This window comes from Prosopis cineraria, unplaced genomic scaffold (assembly GCF_029017545.1).
Source record: "Prosopis cineraria cultivar Desert tree isolate PC_DT_omini unplaced genomic scaffold, ASM2901754v1 PC7, whole genome shotgun sequence".
NCBI classification, from domain to species: domain Eukaryota; kingdom Viridiplantae; phylum Streptophyta; class Magnoliopsida; order Fabales; family Fabaceae; genus Prosopis; species Prosopis cineraria.
The window spans coordinates 32,468,255-32,489,929 of NW_026555338.1; the positions used below are offsets into that span (position 1 = coordinate 32,468,255).

Here is a 21,675-nt window from a genome sequence, read left to right on the forward strand (position 1 = left end):
GGTTACATTTTGAGGGGAAACGGAGCAAAAAACAAGAAGTGAATGGTTTCTTACATAATACGAGGATGTGGCGTTGGAAATTTCTGGGAGTCCGATCGGATGGTCCGGCAGAATTAGGGTTGGATTGTAAGGTAAGAGAAAGTAGACAACCCGATGCGTGTAGGAGGGAATCTGGGTTAGATCCGATAAAGCCATACGAAAACTGATTGGTGCACAACACTCATTGGACGGGCGTCGGATTGCGCGGGTGGGTCAAGCGGATCCAACTATGGTTCCGGTTTGGGCGGGTGGTTAGTTGGGTTGAGGTGAGGAGTGCTGATTTGGACCCAGTCAAGCTGGGTCAAGAATTTACTGCCTCACCAATTCGTGGTTTTGAACTTTTCATTGCTTTTTTGGTTAGCGTCTCATAATTATGTCGACTATTATGTATTAATTATTTTCCTTGATATAATATCCTCACCCTGTGATTTTTAATGTGCGAGAAACTATTATATGATGTTGGCCCAACAAAAAAAAAAGAAACTGTTATATGATATTTTTTTATAAATAAAATTACAAATTTCAACAATCACTTATCACAATTTTTTAAAATTACTTCTCATAAAATTATAATTTTGTTCTCGAGATAAAAAAATTAATTTAGATTTAATTGATTAAGTATAAATATATTTTATTTGAGCTATTTTATTTTCATACATAATTATTAAACTTAATCAAATTTTTTAAAATCATGTGAGTTAATTATTTTCTTTTGTATATATTAAAAAATGAACAACTATCAAATATAATACTACCTCCGTCTTTACTTATAGGATATTTTTACATAAAATCACATGTATTAATAAAGTTTATTAAATATATTTTATAATTTTACTTTTTTAAGATAAAAATATAAATTTTTAAAAATACCTTTCATTTAATACTTTATTTATAACAAAATTAAAGAGAGAGAATATATAAAAAAAGTAATATTAAAAAATATTATTAATAAAATATTATTTTTTTAAAATATTTTAAATTTTTTGGACACCAAATCTCCCTCATAATTGTCTTTCAATCTATATATCTACATAAAATCAAGAGTCTCGAGCACACATATCGGCATTATGAAACCACATCAACTCCACCTTTCTCTCTTCTTCTATTGACAAGTGGATATCTAGGTTGAATAATTTTTCAATGTAATAAAATATTTGTAAATGCAATTAAATAATTCATAATTTGATTATTTAAGTTATGAAAATTATAGTCATTCTATTTATGGAAATTGAAATTGTGCATTGAATTAATTTCTGGAAATAAATATATATATAATTTAAACTATGAACTTACGAAGGGAATAAGCTGATGGCATAGCATAGAGTCATTGTATTTATAAAAATTGAAACCATGCCGTGAATTAATTTATGGAAACTGGGAGCAATTTTTTTGATTTCTATAAGCACAAGTCACTGGAGATTGCCGTTAGTAAAAACTTTTGAAATAATTTTCATTATTACCTTGACTTTATTGAAACTGTTAATTAATTTATTGTCGACATCATTGATTTTGTTTTTTGAATGTTGATATATGAAATAATTCATATATCATTATCAACACGCCAATTTGAGGGCTGCATCAGTAAATTATTATTGTTAAATCATCCAATTATATAGTCATGCAATTTGCTCGCAAAAATTTTGTGACTGCTATATAGACACAACATAGATATAGATAGATAGTGCAAGTGCACTTGCATATTCTCTTTAGCCTTCTATTAAGTTGATGTGTTCTTATTTTTGAATATTTTTTTTCAATGGGTCACTACATCAACGTTCAGCTGCTATTCAAGTTAGAGTGAAACCACTACTTCCAACCGATCAAGTTGCAAGTTGCTAGGGTGTATGAGGTTTTGACAAAGGTTAGATCAATTAAAATTGTTTTCAGTTTTAACTTCATTGTATATGCCGTGAAGGTATGATTCTTTTGTCTATGGTTGACCTTTTATTTATATGTTATGTGCAATTAATTATTTTTGTTTAACTCTCTTATTAGGACAGTATAATGCAAGCTCAAGTAAAGATTTTTTAGGTCATATCAAAATTCAATCACACGCTCTATGAAGAGCTTACTTAAATTTTTAGAGGGCTCTTAGTATGATGTCCGACACCTTACATTTCCATAAAAGTAGTCATTGTATTCTTTAAAAATAGTTGTTTGCTCAGCTAGATTTCATCCATTCCGCATGACTAATTCATACCATTTAATATTGAAAAGAATTTGTAAAAATAACATCTCATGTAATACATGGGTGATTAACTAGTTTAAGATGAAGAGAGAAACTGAGTGTGTGTGTGGGATTTAGACTTGAGTGATGTTAGATTTCTTTGATGCTATTTCTTTAAATTAAATTTCAAAGTTGGGTAAAGGAAGAGTTTCAACTCAATTATCTTATTTAAATAGAATTAAATCTTTACTACTAAATATAACCATAGTAGTTACTCCCTCTATTTAAAAATATAAGTTATTTTTAATTGAATCTCATCATTCAATAAAATAGTTACTTATTTTTAAGTTAATACTATCTTTTGACAGTTACCCTTATATAATATGATGTTTTACTTTAAAATAAAGATAAAGTAATTATTTAGTAGGAGTACTTATGAAAAAATGTAATGATTATAATTTAAAATACCAAAAATATTTTATATTTTTTAATATTTAATTCTTCAAACAATATATTATATTTTTGAACGAAATAAGTTTTCATTCATTATTTTATTCCTATTCCTCTTTCATTCTGTTTTCTCTTATTCACTTCTTTTTTTACACTTCCTTCTTTTTTAACAATTATTTTTTCAGCCTAGACAGACTCATGTATTCAACAATGGCTTATATATCACGTCATTTTTAAATTTTTTTTTGCCAACTTTTTAAAGTTGATTAGCCATACCAAAAATGAAGTTATAGAATTTAGCAAAACCATAACGAGAGATTGAATGATTATTTTTGAGTCTTGACCATGTTTGTAGATAAACAATTGACTTTCTCATTTGTCACTGAATACTATAGTTGAATTTTTTTAAAGATTTCCTGCTATTGATTTATCCTGGTTTTTGTTTTATTCTACATGTATTTTTTTCATGACCTTTTATATATATATATATATATATATCTCTATATATTGTCAACTTTTTCATGGTCCTAAGCAAAAAGAAAAGTTTAGAGGATCGAAAATCAATCAAGTTATAGAATTTTTTTTTGGCAATAAAATTGAAAACCGTGAAAGGGCACGTCTTCATAATTCTTTGATAATTTTGAGTATATGACTCGCGGTGTTTGACTTTTGATGTATAACAACTAAGCATCTCATAAAATTACTTAAAAATTTTAAAATAATAATAATAGTATTTATCTGGAATTAAAAATATGAGTTTAAAATAAAAAAAAATGCTTATAAAATTTTTATTATGGGTTTGAAATTAACAATAATCCCAACCTATAAGAGTAATTTCAGTAGTCCTCATTCATAACACTTGTAATCATGATTTTTTTTAACTGAGATTAATAATAACCTCAACCCATAACGATAATTTCAATAATATTTTTTTTTAATTTTGCAAATGATTTACCTATATATTGATAAGTATAAAAATTTACAAGTGACTGATTTTATATTTAAAAATGACTTTAGTAAATTTTTAAATAATTATCTTATATTTGCAAGTATTTTTTAAAAATTTTATAAGTAAATTTTAGTTTTATATTGAAAAATAACTAATTTACATGTGTGATTTCTAATTTTTTCCAACTAAGATCAGTAATAGTCCTAACTTATAATAATAATGATAATAATTTTAATATTACCTTTCCTTAGTTTTTTTATTACAAATATCTTTTCTTGATTTTAAATTTATATGTTTTTTATTTTAAGTAAGGATCATGATCTATTATTTGAATTTCAATAATTTATAACCTCTAATTATAATTAATGGTTTTATGGGGCTCTTAATTGTCATTTTCCTTTGACGCATCTACGTAAAGCTTATGTAATGGAAGCGAATAAACAAACGTTTGGAAAACGAAGGGTTTCTTTTTTCTTTTTCTTTTTTGGTGGGGAGCAAGCATGGATGATTAAAACTTTAAAATGTGATCATTTCATTTTAATTGTCTGCCTTGAATAATTTTCTTAACCCATGATTTTTTTTCTACAATCTCATCTAAACTATTTTATTTTTATTTTTAACAAATGTATTTTCATTTATATTTTTTTGGTTTATACCCATCAAATATGGTTTTTTGACCAGATAATAATGATATTGTTAGACCATACATTAAACTTTTTTTAATAAAAGAATATTTATAAGAAAAAGGAAAAAAACATCAAATTAAAGTTTTAACAAAGAACGGAAAATAGAAAGTTCAACAGTAGCATCCATAATGTTACATCTAATATTACGAATTGTCTTAAACAAGTTCGAGAGAAAGAAGACATCTTTAGTAACTGAATTTTGTGGTGGGATCTGTAATTCCTTTCAAAAGTACTTCCTTTAAATTACAATATAAGTTGCTTGTTTTTTTTTTATTCCTTATCTTTTAATGTTCCCCATCTAAAGACCATGTATGCATATCTGGAACTCCTGAAAGGATAATATAAACGAAAAAATGTTGACATTTTTATGAAATTAAAATTTCAACTAATATTTTTAATAAAATCATGAATTAATTAATAATAATATATATTGTGGTTAAAGGGAGTATCCTCCAAATGTTTCGAAGTGAAATTCTTAATCTAATATAATACAGCTCAAATACAAGCAACTGCAGATGATCTTGTGGGCGTAGTTGGGGGATTTACCTAAAAAAGGTGAAATGTAAATTCTCATGATCAAGGTTGATATTGACACCAGGGTAATTTTCCTTCTGTTTTTTGATTGTTCTCAGCCTAACTTCCCATTTTCGAAATCTTAGATCCGGACATTATATCGGTAAGGGCACGATTCACTAAATTGTGATTCTTTTTATAAGTTATTTGCATGAAGTAGGAATCATTAATGACTTTCTTGTCATTTTATTGTTTTACATTTTTATGAATAGAGTAAATATTACAAATAAAATAAAAAACTTTATAACCTAGTACATTTAATAAGAATAAATGAGAAAGAAATATTTTTCTTAACATTAATTTACGAGGTGTTTTTGATTCCCTTGAACGGCTAGAATAAGCCACTTATATAGTAGAGGGGAGGGAGTAATTGATTTTTTTAATTCCTGTAAAAATTAGTTATAAGTTAAAGTTACTTACAAGATATTAAAGAAAATCTTTTTTTTTTTTTTTGCGCTGAAGGAAACAGCTATTAATAATAAAAGCGGAGATGCCAAACAAAATAGTTTGGAGCACCAAAAGTAAAAAATACGAGAGAACTAGACAAAAAAAAGAACAAAAATGAACCACTGCAAAGAGTTTAGACAAAGAAAGCAAAAAGAACAGTAGCGAAGACGCAAAAGCTCAGCCAACCCCAGCTCGGCTGGATGAAGCATGATGTAGGCCAAGATCCGTATTAGAAATCAAAGCATCTTCTGCCAGAAAAGAAGACACCGGAGGTGATGGTGTGTCCACTCATCCAATCGGACTTACTTCCTTAACAGCAATAATAACTAAAAAATCAGCTGCACCATTACCTTTGCATGGCACGAAGGATATGGAAAACCTAGCTTCAACTGCCATGAGAACTAGAATGCCTGCTATCACACTCCTACAACGCCAATCGTCCAGATTAGATTGTCCTTGATTGATACAAGTTACAAGCATTTGACAATCACTATCGAAGACCACTTTGTCATTGCTTAGGTCTCTAGCAAGCATTGGTGTTCTTTTTAAAGCAAATGCCTCAGCCATAAAAGCTGATATAGACTTTACTTTACAGAGAAAGCTCGTATAAAATGCCTTGAATCATTTTTGCAAATCAAACCAATACCAGCCATGTTACCATGTAGTGGGAAAGCTACATCGCAGTTTATTTTGTAAATGCCAGCTAGTGGGGGAGTCCAAAAATGTCTTCGCACAGCACCATTCTCTCCTAATTTATCACTGAGAACCAAGGAATTAGCACACTAACATTCCATAGTATCAGTCTTCACTCGTTCTATGACATTTCTAGGATTTGTTTCTTTACGATTGAAGACTTTGTCATTTCTTGCTTTCCATATCTGCCATAACAGCCCACCAATGGATGAAATATGAAAATCGGTAAGATTAATATTTGAAGAGAAAATATCCTCCTAACATCTGATGAAATTTATTATGCTGGTGACATTCGTTTTCAAGGATAAGTTGCTTCCAAACCATACATATCTGGCCCATGATCATTGGAAAAATGGGTGTTCCAAGGTCTCCGGTTCAGTCTCACACATGGGACATAGGGACGAACTTGCTCTATGTCCTCTAGTAGGTGCTTCATTTGTTGTAACAGCATTTGAAAGACATGGCCAAGTAAATTGGAGAATGTGTGGTAATGCATTAATCTTCCAAAGCTTCTTCCAAGTACAGATTTTGCTTCCTTTATGGCCTTTGGAATACCCCAGCCTTATTGTATAAACTCCATTGCGAGCATGATTCCAGAATACTTTATCTTAATTCTCCCTCCCTGAAAGAGGAATAAGATTAATGGCATGTTGACACTCTTCATCAATTAGATGGCAGGTGGTTGGGATAATGACATATAAATCACTTTAAAATAGAGAAACAAAAATTTAATCCTGTGAAATGTGATGATGATAATGAGATCCCAATAACTTCTTTGATAATAAATTTATGTGTAAAATTACTTTGGCTAAAATATACATTTAATCCTTTAATTTTACACAATATTTTATTTGTTCCTTAATTTTATAAAGTGCTTTTTTTAATCTTTTAACTCTTACATTATTAGGTTTATGCCAAAACATTTTTACGTTAAATTTTTAAATATTGATATTTTTTTAAATATTGACATATCAAGTTTAATTTTTTCAATATAAGAATGATTGACAAAAAAAAATTATTTAAAACTAATGATATTAGGGTTAAAGGACTAAAAGATACTTTATAAAATTAAATAATTAAATTAAAACTTTATATAAAGTTAAAAGACTAAGAGTATGCTTTAGCCAATTACTTTAGTACCTCTATGTGATTTAGAAAGTTATGATTTTTAAAATCATTTTAGTTATTGTTGAAATCAAATTTGCGAATACTTATACAAAACTTGTGAATGATATTAAATTAGCTATATTTTATTGATAAAAAGTTATAATTTTTTAAATCATTTTAATCTCGTAAATACTTATATCAAACTTGTAAACCATATAAAATTAATTGGATTTTACTGATTGAAAAAAATTACTGATAAAAAGTTGTAACTCACTAAATTATTTTAATCATTAATAAAACTAAACTTACAAATATTTATATTAAATTTATGACTCATAAAGTTAGTTGTAGAGAAATATTAAAATAATTTTACACAAAAATTTAATTTCAAAAACTTTTTTTGAAACCTCACTATTATTATTACAGATTAAATTATCATTTTTTTATTTTAAAAAAATTATTTGTCATTCTCGATTTTGCCAACGATACACAAACGAGCCGAGTCGTCCAATTCTGCGTGCCAGAATAATAACAGCCCACGGCACCTCGTTTCTACTGCGATTTGTTCCCATCTTCCTCAACACCGTAACGTTTGTGAGGGAAAGGCAAAAGCTAGAGAGAGAGAGAGAGAGAGAGAGAGAGAGAGAGAGAGAGATGGCGATGAGGAAATTGTTGCTTCTGCTAAAACCGTTTGACGTTTATTCTCCTCCCCACGGGGCGAGCCCCCAGGTAATGAATGTTCTTCCTTCTCTTTTGTTCCAAATCATTCAGCAGTCTCTGGCTTCCTGATCAGTTTATCACGCTGGATTGTTTTGGCCCTTGGAGTGTTGTATTACTGTGTTTTCTAGGAGTTCATGGTTCTATGGTTCACATAACATTTGCGGCGGGCACTCATGCTACTTGATTAAATGCCTGATTCGTGTGTTGTATTGAAACGCTGAGCTCTTATGCCTTTGTTTTTGTTGGAAATAGGAGGCTTTGATTGCTTCTCCGTCAATATGAATCATGAGAATAATAAACGGTTGCTCATTATTTGTTCCCCCTCGATGACTCTAGTAATTTGACCCTTGTATGAATCCCGCATAGTAAGGTAAGCTTCGAGGGTTTTTATGTACTTTTTTCTGTTGAATTTTATGTTTTACTGTTTAGATCCTGTTATTAGGTTCCTTTCTCATGTTTATGTGATTAATAATGGTCTGATGTGATTTGTAAGTAAGATGGCCACTTCATGATGCCAATAACAAAGCAAGTATCTTGGAACATTGATTTATCGAAATTGATAAAATTAGGTACTCAGAAACCTCTGGAAAAAAAAGAACGCAAAAACAAGGTCGTTTTTTTTTTTTTAAAAGGTAGGGGGATGCCGTAGCGTGATTTTTACCAGCACATTCCACTGCAATAAGTTCTGAAGGTATTTCTGTTTTTTTTTAATATTTTTATTTCATTCATTGTATGATATTGTACTTGGAAAAAAACAATTGTCCTGCTCTTTTACTGAGCTAGTTTTCATTTCTGTTTTTTTATTTATTTCACTCGTTGTATGATATTGTAATTGGAAAAAAACAATTGTCCTGCTCTTTTACTGAGCTAGTCTTCAAGATAAGCGTCTCTTGCCGCCTGACAAAGTATCAATCAACATTTCCTGCTATCATTTACCTTTCAGAATGCCATCGTCTTCCCTAGTAGTATTTCAATGAAGAATGATTCTCAGCCACTGCAATGTACGTGAGATTGTCAATGATGTACTTCCAAATTGAACCTGTGAACCCTGTTTAACACTTGTTCTATTTCTCTTGTTGCCTGGAGAATGGATTCAATTTATGGTTGCAAATTTTCTCATGCTCTTATGCATGTCAATTTTATCCACCATGTCTCCTAGGTTACTGGCTACTTATTATAATCTGGTCACTGTATTTCTATTGTGGAATTGCAGATTTTACATCACTTGGATAGCAGGCGTAAGGTGCACCTTGAGACAATTAAATTTTGCCAGGCAATTCTACAGAAGAAGCCTGTTGAATGGAAAGCTTTAGAGCGTAATGATTTATCACATCCTATCAATGATGTGGATCTGGTTGTCACAGTTGGTGGGGATGGAACACTATTGCAAGCTAGCCATTTCATGGATGACAGGATTCCAATTCTTGGAGTGAATTCTGATCCAACTAGAAATGATGAGGTTTATATTCCTTATAGTCTTTGTTGTTATGTTGATACTTGCTGTAAACATATTATTTGTTTGTTTCTTGGAATATGCCAAATTTAATTTTCTTTGGCGCAAAAGAACCAACCTAACTGGGGAACTTTGCTACCTCATGTTTTATTTGCAATAGGTGGAGCGATTCAATGATGAGTTTGATGCTACAAGAAGCACTGGCCGACTTTGTGCTGCGACTGTTGAAAACTTTGAACTGGTAAGATGAGCTCTTTGTTAAGTGGAGGAAATTAAACGAAAATCTTTGTTCTTTCATTATTTTTATGCCTTGAGGGTGTATCAGTAAGGAATGTTGAATTTGTGAAAGACAGATCTATCCCCAGATTTTCATCCTTCTCTTAGGTCCTTGGACAGCTGTAAATTTGATTTTCATAGTGGCTTTCAACATTCTCTTTTCTATATTAGTTCTTTGTGAACCAACTTCATTGCTAAGTTTGTATTGAGCATTTTCTTTCAGGTGTTGAACGGCATACTTGAGGGTCAAACTGCTCCTTCCAAGTTAACTAGGATATCAATATCTGTTAACACGCATCAGCTGCCAACTTATGCTCTAAATGATATCTTAGTTGCGCATCCATGTCCTGCTGCACTTTCTGCGTTCTCCTTCAGGTAGTAACATCCCTAGAGGACACTAAGTATATGGTTCATTTATTTATTTAAATTGAGTTTCATATCTGAAAATTAAAAGGGGGGGGGGGGAAGGAGAGACAATACAAGGTGGAAAAGGTGGTTAAATTAAGCCTATATTTTTTCAGGATCAGAAAGGAGAATCGGCCCTGTTCACCACTGGTTAACTGCAGATCAAGTGGGCTGAGAGTTTCTGCCGCTGCTGGTTCCACAGCTGCTATGCACTCAGCAGGTGGATTTCTGATGCCCATTTTGTCTCAGGATCTCCAATACATGGTAAGAGAGCCTATTTTACCCGGACCACTCCTGAACCTTATGCATGGGGTCATCAAACATGACCAAGTGATGAACATTACATGGTCTTGTAAAGAAGGTGTAATATATGTTGATGGTTATCATGTCAACTATACTATCCAAGATGGGGATACAGTTGATATATCTAACAGAGCACCGATCTTGAAAGTTTTCTTGCCTAATCAGTTGCTAATCTCCGCTCTCTGATCTGTCTCTTAATATTTCTTCTGGGATGAATTTGAACAAACTGGAGAAAAGTTTTGCATGCAAGCAGTCATCAGGTTGATTCACAAATTGTCAGAGGATTGGTGAAAAAGAAGACATCTGTTCACAAGCTGACGTGACATTAAGTCTGCAATGCCTTATTCCTTCCGCAGGGCTGAGCGTGTTATGTACACAATCAACTTTAAGAACATTTGTCCCAAAAAAAAAAAAAAGATCAATGATCATGCGCATTTTTTTTAATGTACATCCTAGTTTTATTTGTAATCATTTCCGCAGCAGGAAGTTGCGGGTTTCTTGATAACCTGGACACTTTGCAAATAAAATGTTCATATTTGTCTTTGCTTCGTTTGGTGGTTCAAGAGTTAGGTTATCCCACTGATGTTAAAGTTCGGGCATAAAGCATAAGCCTTCTTAGCAGAACATCATCTTGAAAAATTGCTTTTTTTTTTTAAATACATGCGTGTGCGCGTGTATAGGTTCACAATGGGAAAAATTACAAAACACAACAGACTAGATCTCACTGCTATGAACATCTGGTATTTCGACGCTGATGAATCTAACGTATAGCCATTGATTCTCTGACAGAGGATGAGTAATACTTTTAAGCCACAATTAATTAACTGCTTTTCCGATCGCGATGAAGGAGAACGGTGAAGTGGGTAAATTAGAATGTTGCTTATAGTGTGTTAATAATGCTTTGTGTAGGAGATTAATTATAGGGACTACATGCATTAAGTAACGATATTTCTGGTAAGGCTATACACAAAACCTTGGGCACTTGGTTCTGAACTTCTTATATTTTGGCTAAACTTCTATTCATATAAACGCACCATACGAATCCTCCACATAAACTTGATAGGAAGAAAATAATTACTATGCGTTGAGCTTCAAAATGTATGATACGAGTTGATTGGTTAGATCCCAATGTTTCCATGATATAAGGGAAAATTTAGATTAAGGACCTATTTGACAAACATATCTGGGCAAAAGGATCTGGACTTATCCGCAATTTATATTGGGAAAATTACACCCATACCTCACAGGAAAGAATTTATTACTGAGGGGCTCACTTGAAATTTGTTCATTAACAACTTGACAAAAAGTATTTATATGAATTTCATGAAATTTGTCAAGTTGTTAATACGTAAGATTTAAAATTTAAAAATATTTTATAAATTTTATGGAATCTCTTGATAATAAATTCTCTTTTATAAGACTTAAGTGTAATTTTCCATTTATATATTCCATGTTCTGCAACCTTTCCCCTTCCTTCTGCATCTTTTTTTCCCATGATCTGCAATCCAGGTCCTTGTCCTCAAATATGTTTGCCAATAAGTTTTTAATCCCAGTTTTTCCATAACAAAATGGGTTGGGGCTAGGTCTCTGAGGACTAATTAAATTAGCTTGCAGGTATGTATTTTTGACATTGTTGTGGAGTCTGAATCACATATGGTTTCATAACTAAATTGTGGTCCCTGACTCCTCACTTTCATTAAATATGGTAGATGAAGGCATAAAAATAGAAATTGGATGTGGTACAAAATATCTATTTATACTGCTCAGCTATATAAGATCTTCTTCCTTTTTAACTAGATTTTCATAATTTTCTATTTTACAGGATATAGAATACAAAATAAAAACAATTTATAAACAAAATCATATTTTAAATTAGAAATAGAAAAAAGTAAGATTTGAACATATGAAATGTGTGTGCGTAGATGCAAATTATTTATGACAATGAAAGAAAACAAACTTTTGATTTCATTAATTCTTGATTGATATACCTTTTAGAATCAAGTGATGATGATTGTAACATTGATTTTTCTCTTTTTAAAAGTCATTCTGTAATTTTTTTTGATAATTATTTGACCTGGATTTTGCAGTATATAACAACAGAATTCTCCATTCTTTCAATCTCATGATTTTAAGCATCTGTATGTTTCAGTTACAGTTCTTTGGTTTCTGAGAAAGGTCATACCTCAAGCGTGAGAATGGGGAAAAAGGTTAAAGTTGAAAAGAAATGAGAACATAGTATTCACCTATTTAATTATATAACATTTCTATCACACTGATCACTTTATTAAAAAGATATTAAATTGCATAGTTAAAAAAAGTAGAGATATTATAAAGCATTAAAATATCTCCAAGTCCCAATCTTTGCGTTTTGAAGGTAGAAATTTGAATTTTCTACTTTTTTTGGCAAAGAATTTTTTTTTTTTTAGCAGAACAAAGAATTTTCTCAATTAATGCTTGAAAAATATTTCAACCTATGAGCATATAGTGAGATCCAAGCTCTAACTTTGACGTCTTCTTCTTTTTTCGCAAAACAAAACATCTATAAATCTGTGTACATGTCCATCTTTCTATATAAACAGGAGAAAGAATAATATTCTAATTTCAAACATAATTAAATTTAAATATAAGATATTTACTTTCGGTACGAATGGAGAAAAATAAAATAAAGGGAAGGTTTACTATTTCTAAAAGTTTTTTTTTCTTCAAAATATTATCTTCTTCGCATTTTTTCTTTTCATCCGAGCGAAGTTTTAATTAAGAAGTCTTAGTTTAATCTGTAGACGATTTTTGTTGTAGAAAATAATGTTAAACATGGATTTTGATGGTGGAAATTAAGCCAATCCCCTTTGGCAGACAAAACGACAGGAGACATGTCAATAGGTCCTTGTTTTTTTTTTTTGGCCAAATAGGTCCTTGTGGTAGTCTCTTTATGTAAAAAGAAAGAAGAAGAAAAGCATTTATTGTATGAAGCCTGTGTGTGACCTTGAAATATGCACTGCAAGGTCAACATCTCCTTGCAACAAACTATTTATATACATATCGTCACCACCCACTTTGAGAATCCAAAACAAGACTTGAATCAAATAAAGTGCAGGTCAAAAAAAAAAAATCAAATAAAGTGCGTACATTGGTGAAAAAGTGTGAAAAAAAAATCAGTGCAATAATGGTGATCAGGCTCCACAGAACAATATCAAACCAGTTACAAAACTCACTCTCACATCTATTAATAGATACGATTCGATCGTTTTTTCACAGTGCTGTTACTTCAGTCTTCACAGCTCACCTGAAACGGTTCCTTTTCAATCACTAATACGAGCATCATTGGCATCTTCATAAATTGAATGAGTCGCGCTGGACATCTTGTGTAAATAAATATTCACGTTAACTAACACACAATTTACTCTTTCCGCATATTTGCTTTAATGTACGCGTTATGTACAAACATATTACATAGATAAAAAAAAAAATAGCGTACATTTGACTGACATGCATTAGTCCTTGTGAAAATATATGATTGATTAAGTACAAGATTTTGAGTTTATGTTCATATAAATATAAGAAAAAAAATTAATCATTTGATCTTTGTAGTTTTGACTCAATTATAATTCAATCCCTGAACTTTAATTCGTTATAACTCAATCAATTAATCTTTGAAATTTTGACACGATTGTAAATCAGTATCTAAATTTTACCTCTTACAATTTAGTCCCTTAAAATTTTAATCTTTTAAATATTAGTCTCTATATTTTTAAAAAAATAAAATTATAAAGATTACAAATATTTTAAAATTTATTACTAATATTTTAAATTATTAAACCCTTTTAATCTTTATAAATATTAAAAGTTTAAAATATTTTTAATCCTTATAATTTTATTTTTTAAAATATAGAGATTAATATTTAAGAGGCTAAAACTTCAGAAATTAAATTATAAGAGGTAAAGTTTAGGGACTGATTTACAATCGAGTCTAAATTTTAAGAACTGAGTTATAATAAGTAAAAGTTCAAAAATTGAATTACAATTAAATTAAAACTATAAAGATCAAACGATTAATTTTTTTTAAATGTAAAGATCTTTTAAAAAAAATTATCTTAATTGAACTTAACAATGCTTTGATGGAATGAATATTGATAACATGCATCCTCCAAAATCCAACCCTTTGGCCTTTCAACTCTAGATGCTTGGGTGATTCTTTGTAAGTTTTCAATCATTATCAAATTCATGCTTCAATCCCTAAAACAGTCTTTTTGGCTCAATCTTTTTAGTTAATAAAGATTGTTTGGTTAGGGAGGAAGGGAGAAAAAGTTTTAAAAACTTCTCCTCTCTAACTTATCAAACAAAGGGAGGGGAGCCTCCAAAACCTCCCTCTTCAAATTGAGAGATCCATCCCTCCCTTCCCCTTCCTGCCCTCTCACATTCTCTCCTTTTTTCCCCTTCTCTCGAGTCAAATGGAGTTTATGTGTCTGTCCTTCATGTTGTTGAATGGTACAATTAACAATATGTACCATTCATTGTAAATACTAGCAGAGAAAAGAATTTGCCATGCATGCTTGATTATCAATAAAAGAATATGCTGGCGAGCCTACAAGACAGTGACAAAATTTAAACCGAAAATTCTGACGGCAGTTAAAATGAAAAACGCGAGAGAGGTCGATCCAATCAAGGTATTCACTGCAAGTTGAGGTTGTCCCCACCAATCAAATTCAAGCTGTGCAAGATAATTATCCATCTTTTGAATTCAAAAGTTCCCCGACACCATGAATTTCATGGAATTCTCATCCCACCGGGGCACCCTTGCTGATAGATTTGAGAGCAGGTTAGATTTTTGTTTTATTGATATTAATTTTTCGCAGAGAGAGAGGCAGAGCAGCGAGCACACATTGTCACTTGTCCCCACCCATTTCAACCTACACGAAAAATAATTGGTCCTCTTCTCAATTCAAAAGTTCCCGACACTGGAGATTTCATGAAAATTCCTATACCACCGAGTAGCCTTGCTTACGAATAATATTTGAGAACAAGTTAGATTTTTTGTTTTATTGGTACGAGTTTTTTCTTACAGAAGCAGAGCACCACTACTACCACCATGCCCCGATGACCAAGCCAGCAAAGGCGGTCTCCTCTTCCACGACACTACCCGTTTCTTGCCACGTGGACATTCTCCTTCTTCCCCGCGAAAAATATCCTTCCCTTTTTTTTTCCTTCGCCGCCCCCTTCTTAAACCCTCTCTCTTTCTCTCCCATTTCATATTGGTATCTTCTGGTTCTCATTCTAACTTGGCAAGTTTCTATAGTTTTTTTTTTTAAGATGTTGGAGATTGTAAAGTTTGGAACCTTTTAAACTGGGTTTGGAGGGAAGGAGAGGAAGTTTTTGAAAGCGTAAAACATTTTTGTTTTTGTTGCTTGTGGGAAGAAGAAAATTAGTAATAATACGAGAAAAGGGCTTGGGGATGAAGATTCAGTGCAGCGTGTGTGAGGCTTCGGAGGCGAAGGTTTTGTGTTGTGCTGACGACGCAGCGCTGTGTTGGGAATGTGACGATAAGGTCCATGCCGCTAACAAGCTCGCCGGCAAGCACCAGAGAGTCCGTCTTTCTTCCTCCGGCTCTGACATGCCCAAATGTGATATTTGTCAGGTATCTTCTATGTTCTTTGAAACAGTTTTCCTTTCCATCAGATACAGTTCTTTGAAAGAGAATACGTTATGAGTGGGAATTCTGTATTCCATTGATAGTGTCTAAAATTATCTTTACTTTTGAATCAGCTGTACCTTCCTTTACCCACCCCCCCTTTTTTCTTTTTGGCCTGATGCTGTACTTCTTTGAGGAAAACATGGGGCAGGATCAAAGGACAGTATAGTACATTGTGGGATCTTTATAATGTTGTTGCTACTTATTATATTGAATTTTTATTCATTTTTATGCAAAACTAATGCTTACCAGTCGCCAGTAGCTTTAGCTGTTTTTGGAAGCTTTATCTATGCTTGTTCAAATTTGATGCGCCAAATGAGATCCTTATGTCCCTACTTGTGAAAAAAAATAACGAAAAGTGATTAATATATTGAATAGTAGTAACTAATAAGAGTATAATAGACGCTGCATAAGTTATTTAGTCCTCTTGTTGGCAATTTAATTTCCTATTGCTTTTAATTCTTCCAAGTTCCAACCAAATATGTTCTTTAAATTAAATCACTTTCCTTTTTGTGATAGTGTTATCTGAAGGAAAATCAATTAGGTAAAGGAATTTGTTTTATTGAATTGATTCTTTCACAACTGTTATCATGTTGCATGTTGTTGGTACTTAATTCATCGAGAAAAAAACATGTGGTAGGATCAGAAGACATCACGCTGTATGTTAATGAAAAATTTCATAAGACAACAGTTAAGTTTTCAGGGAAGATGTAGTCTTGAGATTAGCTTTTTTTAATTTTTATGCCGGTGAGAATTCTCCTCTAGTCAGTGTTCATTTATCTAATTACTTCTTCTTCTTCTTCTTCTTCTTCTTGAACTTTTAGCTCTCACGTTCAATCTTGGCAGGCTTTATGTGATTGGCATTATTAATTTGTTAAGGTTCTGGTTGTGATGGTAGATTCTGCTACTCCTCACAGGAATCTTTAGGCTATTTCTTCTGTCTAGAGGACCGGGCTCTATTCTGCAGAAAATGTGATGTGGCAATACACACGGCAAATTCCTATGTCTCCACTCATCAGAGGTTTCTGCTGGCCGGTATAAGAGTAGGACTTGAGGCTACTGAGCCAGGTGCTTCCTTGTCTTCTGCTAAGTCACAGTCCGAGGAGAAGATGTCTGATACAAAATCTTCTTCTGCCTCTAGAAGGGTTTCCTCAGTACCTGAGTCATCTGAACACAATGCAGTTTTACCTGCTCATGGTGGTGGAGCTGGTGACATGCCACTTTCTAAGGTGTCTTATGGCGGTGGTTCAACTCCTGGAAACATATCAAACTGGCCCACTGATGATTTTTTTGGTCTAAATGAATTCAGTCAGAATTACAATTGCATGGATAATGAACAATTCACGGTAAGTTCATAGTTGTTAAATGAGCCTCTCAAATTATTTCAACTTTTATTTTGTAGCCTAGTGTCATGTCCCACATTAGAAGAATTTGGAGAGGGTCTTGGCTATATAAGCAAGTGCGTTGCATGCCTTAATGGGTTAACTTTTTGGGGAGAGAATAATGACCCTGTGACGAAGTGTTATCAGAGCCAGATCCGAGTTTGTCTAGTCAGTGGGCCCCTTTAGTGGGTCACCCGTGATAGGGGCATCACGGGTTGGCCGGGGGAGCTGTCATGTCCCACATTGAAGAAACTTGGGGAAGGTTCTGGCTGTATAAGCGGGTGCGTTACACGTTTTAATGGGTTATTCTTTTGGGGAAAGAGTAATGGCCCCGTGACACTAGGCCCCCTTATATATTGGTCTCTTGATAGTGTTTCTCTCACCTTTGTTCAGTCAGTGGCAAGACTCAAGTAGTTTTTCAGATTTTAGGCCGCAGAATTTGCAATACAGTTTACCAAGACTCCTCAATTACTTATTTTCCTTATTTAATCTTGTTCATTTATGCTACACTAGGTGCACATATTATTTCTACTTTTACAATTTCACTTAAGTTAGTTTCCGTGGGCATTAGTCTCAGTATGCTTTGAAATAGCAAGACAAAGTAAAAGTTGCTCTAATTGTTCATTTAGATTCAGCTTTGAGAGAATAGGGGATAGTGTCTTGTTATTGTTTCAGCCCTCCAGACTCTCCAGATGATAGAGTTCCATGATGTTCCCTTTTACATGATCTTTTATTGATGAGATTTTGCAGGCCGACAGTGGGAAGCTTGGGCATTCTGATTCCAGCGAAGAGGAAATAGACGATGATAACGACGACGACGAAGAGCGCTTGGGGCGATTTTCAGATTCATCCTGGACTGTCCCTCGGATGCCTTCCCCTCCTACAGCTTCAGGATTACATTGGCCTCAAGACCAAAGATACACACCTGACCATGCTATGTTTGTTCATGTTCCAGACATATGCTATTCTGACACACAACAGGTCAATCGTATTCGGAATCGTGGTTTTTTATCAAAACGACACAGGCAACCATAAATCTCCACACTACGCCAAATCACTATATGATAGCATGTCAAGCTTAATGATTTTTGTCTGTGTAAGGTGTAATTTGGTGATGTCAGCCTTTGAAGTATCATCCTATTCAAGTTGATTAGGTTCATGGTTGTATTCAATTCATGGTTGTGTCATTTTTCTTGATGGAGCAATTCAAGATCATTATCTACATGTTCATGGTTGTCTCAATTAAGATTGGTGCAGATGCATAAGGCAGGTTACGACAGTGTATTAATTCAGAAGGCATCGATATATTAAATTTGATTTCATGATTGTTTTAATGCCTAGTATGTTCTCTCTCTTTTCTGTATGAAGTTTAGTGATTGCACCAATAATGATAATAAACCTTAATATTCGTTTACTTATTTTATCTATCGGTTCAAATCTATATAATCAATGAAACGAGGGTCTTCCATAGAAGTAGACAGCTGAAACGGTTCTCGCTTAACAAGTCAGTTATATTAATGATCGAGTTGGTCTAATGAATGGAACTCAAGCAATTTCTGAAGGTTTTCCGATTAAAAACTGATCTCTTGTTACAGGAAAAGTGTAACAGAACGTGAGAAAAAAAAATCATTTTGCCATCAATATAGATTAATGGTTAAAATCGTGATCAAACAGTGGTCAAATTGAGAGACGGAGCTATTTGTAAGATAGAGCCCCACAAGCCAAAAAAGAATACATGTAGTAATCCTAAATAATTCATTTACTTTCATTTAAAAATTTCAATTGCCCTTGCCCTTTCAAAAAAGAAAAGGAAATTCATGTAGTCCCATAAAAAATTTCACTAATTTCCTAAAAAGTTTCTTTGACCAAAATATTATGTATGTGTTTTAACCGTAAATAACAAAAGTTTTAGAAGGAAGGGAGCAATAGTTTAGAACATAATTTTATTTGATTGTTTAAATTGAAAATATTATCACAAAAAATTCATACTATACAAAAGGGTTAAGTTTTTTTGGGCAAAAAAAAAAAAGGTGAGCCAAGTTTTAGAGGATTATGGGCTAAATCATTACCAACAAACCCAATCTTTATTAGTCAAAACTCAAAAAAGTTACTCCCTCCGTCCCTACATATGAAGTCTTTTAGAATATTTTTTATTTTTAAATATAAGAGGTTGTTGGTATATTTTTTAATGAATGGACTACTATACCCTTATTAAATTGAAAAGAGAAAAATATAAGTAATCTCATTAATTTACTTTAAAAAAAGATTCATTTTTTATTTATAATAATTAGAGGCAAAATTAAAATATTGCTACACTTTTAATTATATTATTAACTTTTATTAATTTATGTTATTCGATTAAAAATATTTTAAATATAAGGATAAAGGGAGTAAGTTTTATTAATTAAAATAAAATAAAAAATTCTAATATATACAATTTTCATGGTATCATAATTTTTTATTTTATTCATATTTCTTTAGTATAATTTTATGTTTAATATAATTTAATAAGAATTTATAAATAATTTAGAAGAAAAGGAAAATAAAAAAAAGTAGTAGTAGGAATATTAGAGAGACAAAAGAAGTCCTACATCTAAAAATTAAAAGATAGATTATGAAATGTGTCGAATAAAAAGGCTTAAACTATTTTAATGAGTAGATTATTCTTAAACACACTTAATAAAAAATTTAACATACATGAAGTTGAATTCTTAAAAATAATTCATATAGAAAGCGATGATGAATAAGAATCTCATACTGACAGACACATTAAGTCAGAATGATGAGCAAGCCAATTGGTGATTTAATTACAGGATTCATGAATATAAGATAAAGAATAAGGTCTAAGCATGCTCGAATTTATTCTACTGCAATAATTAATCCTAAATCCGCCGACATTCCTAACAGGTTCGTTTATCTGCTGTCTGTGTATACATATCCTCCCTCCATATTTGCAGGAAAAAAAATTATATAATAGTTTAAAAAATTAGTTAATTATATTAATTATGTTTGAAAATAAAAAAATTAAACTACAATACCCTTTATTAATTGTGTTAATCAAACTTTTATTAATTATTTCTCATTACTATGAATGATAAAATTATAAAGGATAATTTATGAAGTTTGCAATATAAAACAAGTTAAAAATGATAGTTTCTCTTATAAATAGAAATGGAGGGATTATATTCTTTTGGCCAAGGAAAATATTTCATAAAACTAAATATAAATTAAAATGGTTGCTAGCTACATCAGATAATCTCAGAATGTTGAACAAATTAAGCTAATAAGTGATTATAGAATCTATAAATCTAAGAGAAGGAATATGGTATATATAAACTGTCTCTCTGAACAAATATCATCATCATCTATATATTTAAGCATCTTCAGATATTAAGGCTATATCTGAAGTTCCAACTTCATAATACTGTTTTGTTTATTTGGTTTTAATTAATATATATATATATATATATTATATTCTCATAGGAGTAAAAAAAAGGGGGGGGGGCAGGATAATTGACTATCAGACACCTGAAACAATACTCATTTTCATCTCATATCCCAATTTTCTAGACGATTTTGTGAAACTGCACATAACATGTCTGGACTCTGTATACATAACTTTAAACAACTTGGGACCATATTGTATACAATTTCATGGCTCAATGTGATAGGATTAAATATTTACTGTAATATTAATTAAGATAGAACATGTACTGTTTTATCTATATACTCTAGGCTACAATTTAAGGTATTTTTTAAAAGTTTTAATTGATTCAAAATATAAAGTATTAAGTAAATTTTATAATTATTTTTTAATTATACCCCTATTTCATTTAGTACTCTTTTTGAAAAAAATGATGCATTAAAATTTTAATTGTTACTCCCTTCATTCTAAATTATAAGACACTTTTAGGGAAGAATCAACATCCTAAAATATAAAACACTTTGATAAAAATAAGGTTTCATTAATGGTACTTTTTTAATATTATCCTTTTCATATATTCTCTCTCTTCAATGTTCTTTCATCAATAAAGTATTAAATGAAGGGCATTTTTAAAAATTTATATTTTTGTCTTGAAAGAGTAAGGTTATAAAGTGTATTTAATGAGTTTTATTTATATGTGAAATTTTATCTAGAAATGTCTCATAATTTGAGATAGAAGGAGTATTATCAAAGCACTTTTATAGGATATTTAATGAAGATAAAATTAAAAAATGTAATTTTTTAAAAAATTAAAGTTTTAATTAATATTTTTTGAAAACCGTAAATTAATTTTCAATGTCCCATGTTTTGATCCGGAGTGAGCGTACAATAAAATTTCTTGGATGTCATGTATCT

General features: G+C 31.4%; 2 protein-coding genes across 4 annotated transcripts; both read left to right on the plus strand.

The window, feature by feature from the left end:
• Positions 1-7,677: 7,677 nt before the first annotated feature.
• Positions 7,678-10,816, plus strand: LOC129315077 (NADH kinase). Of its 3 annotated transcripts, XM_054958598.1 has the most exons (8): positions 7,696-7,840; positions 8,084-8,201; positions 8,401-8,522; positions 8,775-8,832; positions 9,045-9,290; positions 9,445-9,525; positions 9,784-9,935; positions 10,082-10,816. In XM_054958598.1, the coding sequence occupies exons 4-8, from the start codon at positions 8,812-8,814 to the stop codon at positions 10,452-10,454; spliced, it is 873 nt and encodes a 290-aa protein (XP_054814573.1). In that variant the 5' UTR covers positions 7,696-7,840; positions 8,084-8,201; positions 8,401-8,522; positions 8,775-8,811; the 3' UTR covers positions 10,455-10,816. The 3 variants fall into 3 exon arrangements, with proteins under 3 accessions (XP_054814571.1, XP_054814573.1, XP_054814572.1); XM_054958597.1 differs by lacking the exon at positions 8,401-8,522; XM_054958596.1 differs by lacking the exons at positions 8,084-8,201; positions 8,401-8,522; positions 8,775-8,832 and having other exon boundaries at positions 7,678-7,840.
• A 4,164-nt stretch (positions 10,817-14,980) lies between these two features.
• LOC129316255 (B-box zinc finger protein 22) lies at positions 14,981-18,665 on the plus strand. Its single transcript, XM_054960582.1, has 4 exons — positions 14,981-15,084; positions 15,331-15,900; positions 16,872-17,300; positions 18,087-18,665. Exons 2-4 carry the CDS (start codon positions 15,718-15,720, stop codon positions 18,369-18,371), a joined length of 897 nt encoding a protein of 298 aa, XP_054816557.1. The 5' UTR covers positions 14,981-15,084; positions 15,331-15,717; the 3' UTR covers positions 18,372-18,665.
• Positions 18,666-21,675: the final 3,010 nt, after the last annotated feature.

Coding starts and splice junctions, on each gene's coding strand:
- LOC129316255 (XM_054960582.1), top strand. CDS start 15,718: ATGAAGATTCAGTGCAGCGTGTGTGAGGCTTCGGAGGCGAAGGTTTTG. Junction 15,901..16,871: donor CCAAATGTGATATTTGTCAG/GTATCTTCTATG, acceptor TACTCCTCACAG/GAATCTTTAGGCTATTTCTT. Junction 17,301..18,086: donor TGGATAATGAACAATTCACG/GTAAGTTCATAG, acceptor GAGATTTTGCAG/GCCGACAGTGGGAAGCTTGG.
- LOC129315077 (XM_054958596.1), top strand. CDS start 7,766: ATGGCGATGAGGAAATTGTTGCTTCTGCTAAAACCGTTTGACGTTTAT. Junction 9,526..9,783: donor CTGTTGAAAACTTTGAACTG/GTAAGATGAGCT, acceptor ATTTTCTTTCAG/GTGTTGAACGGCATACTTGA. Junction 9,936..10,081: donor CTTTCTGCGTTCTCCTTCAG/GTAGTAACATCC, acceptor ATATTTTTTCAG/GATCAGAAAGGAGAATCGGC.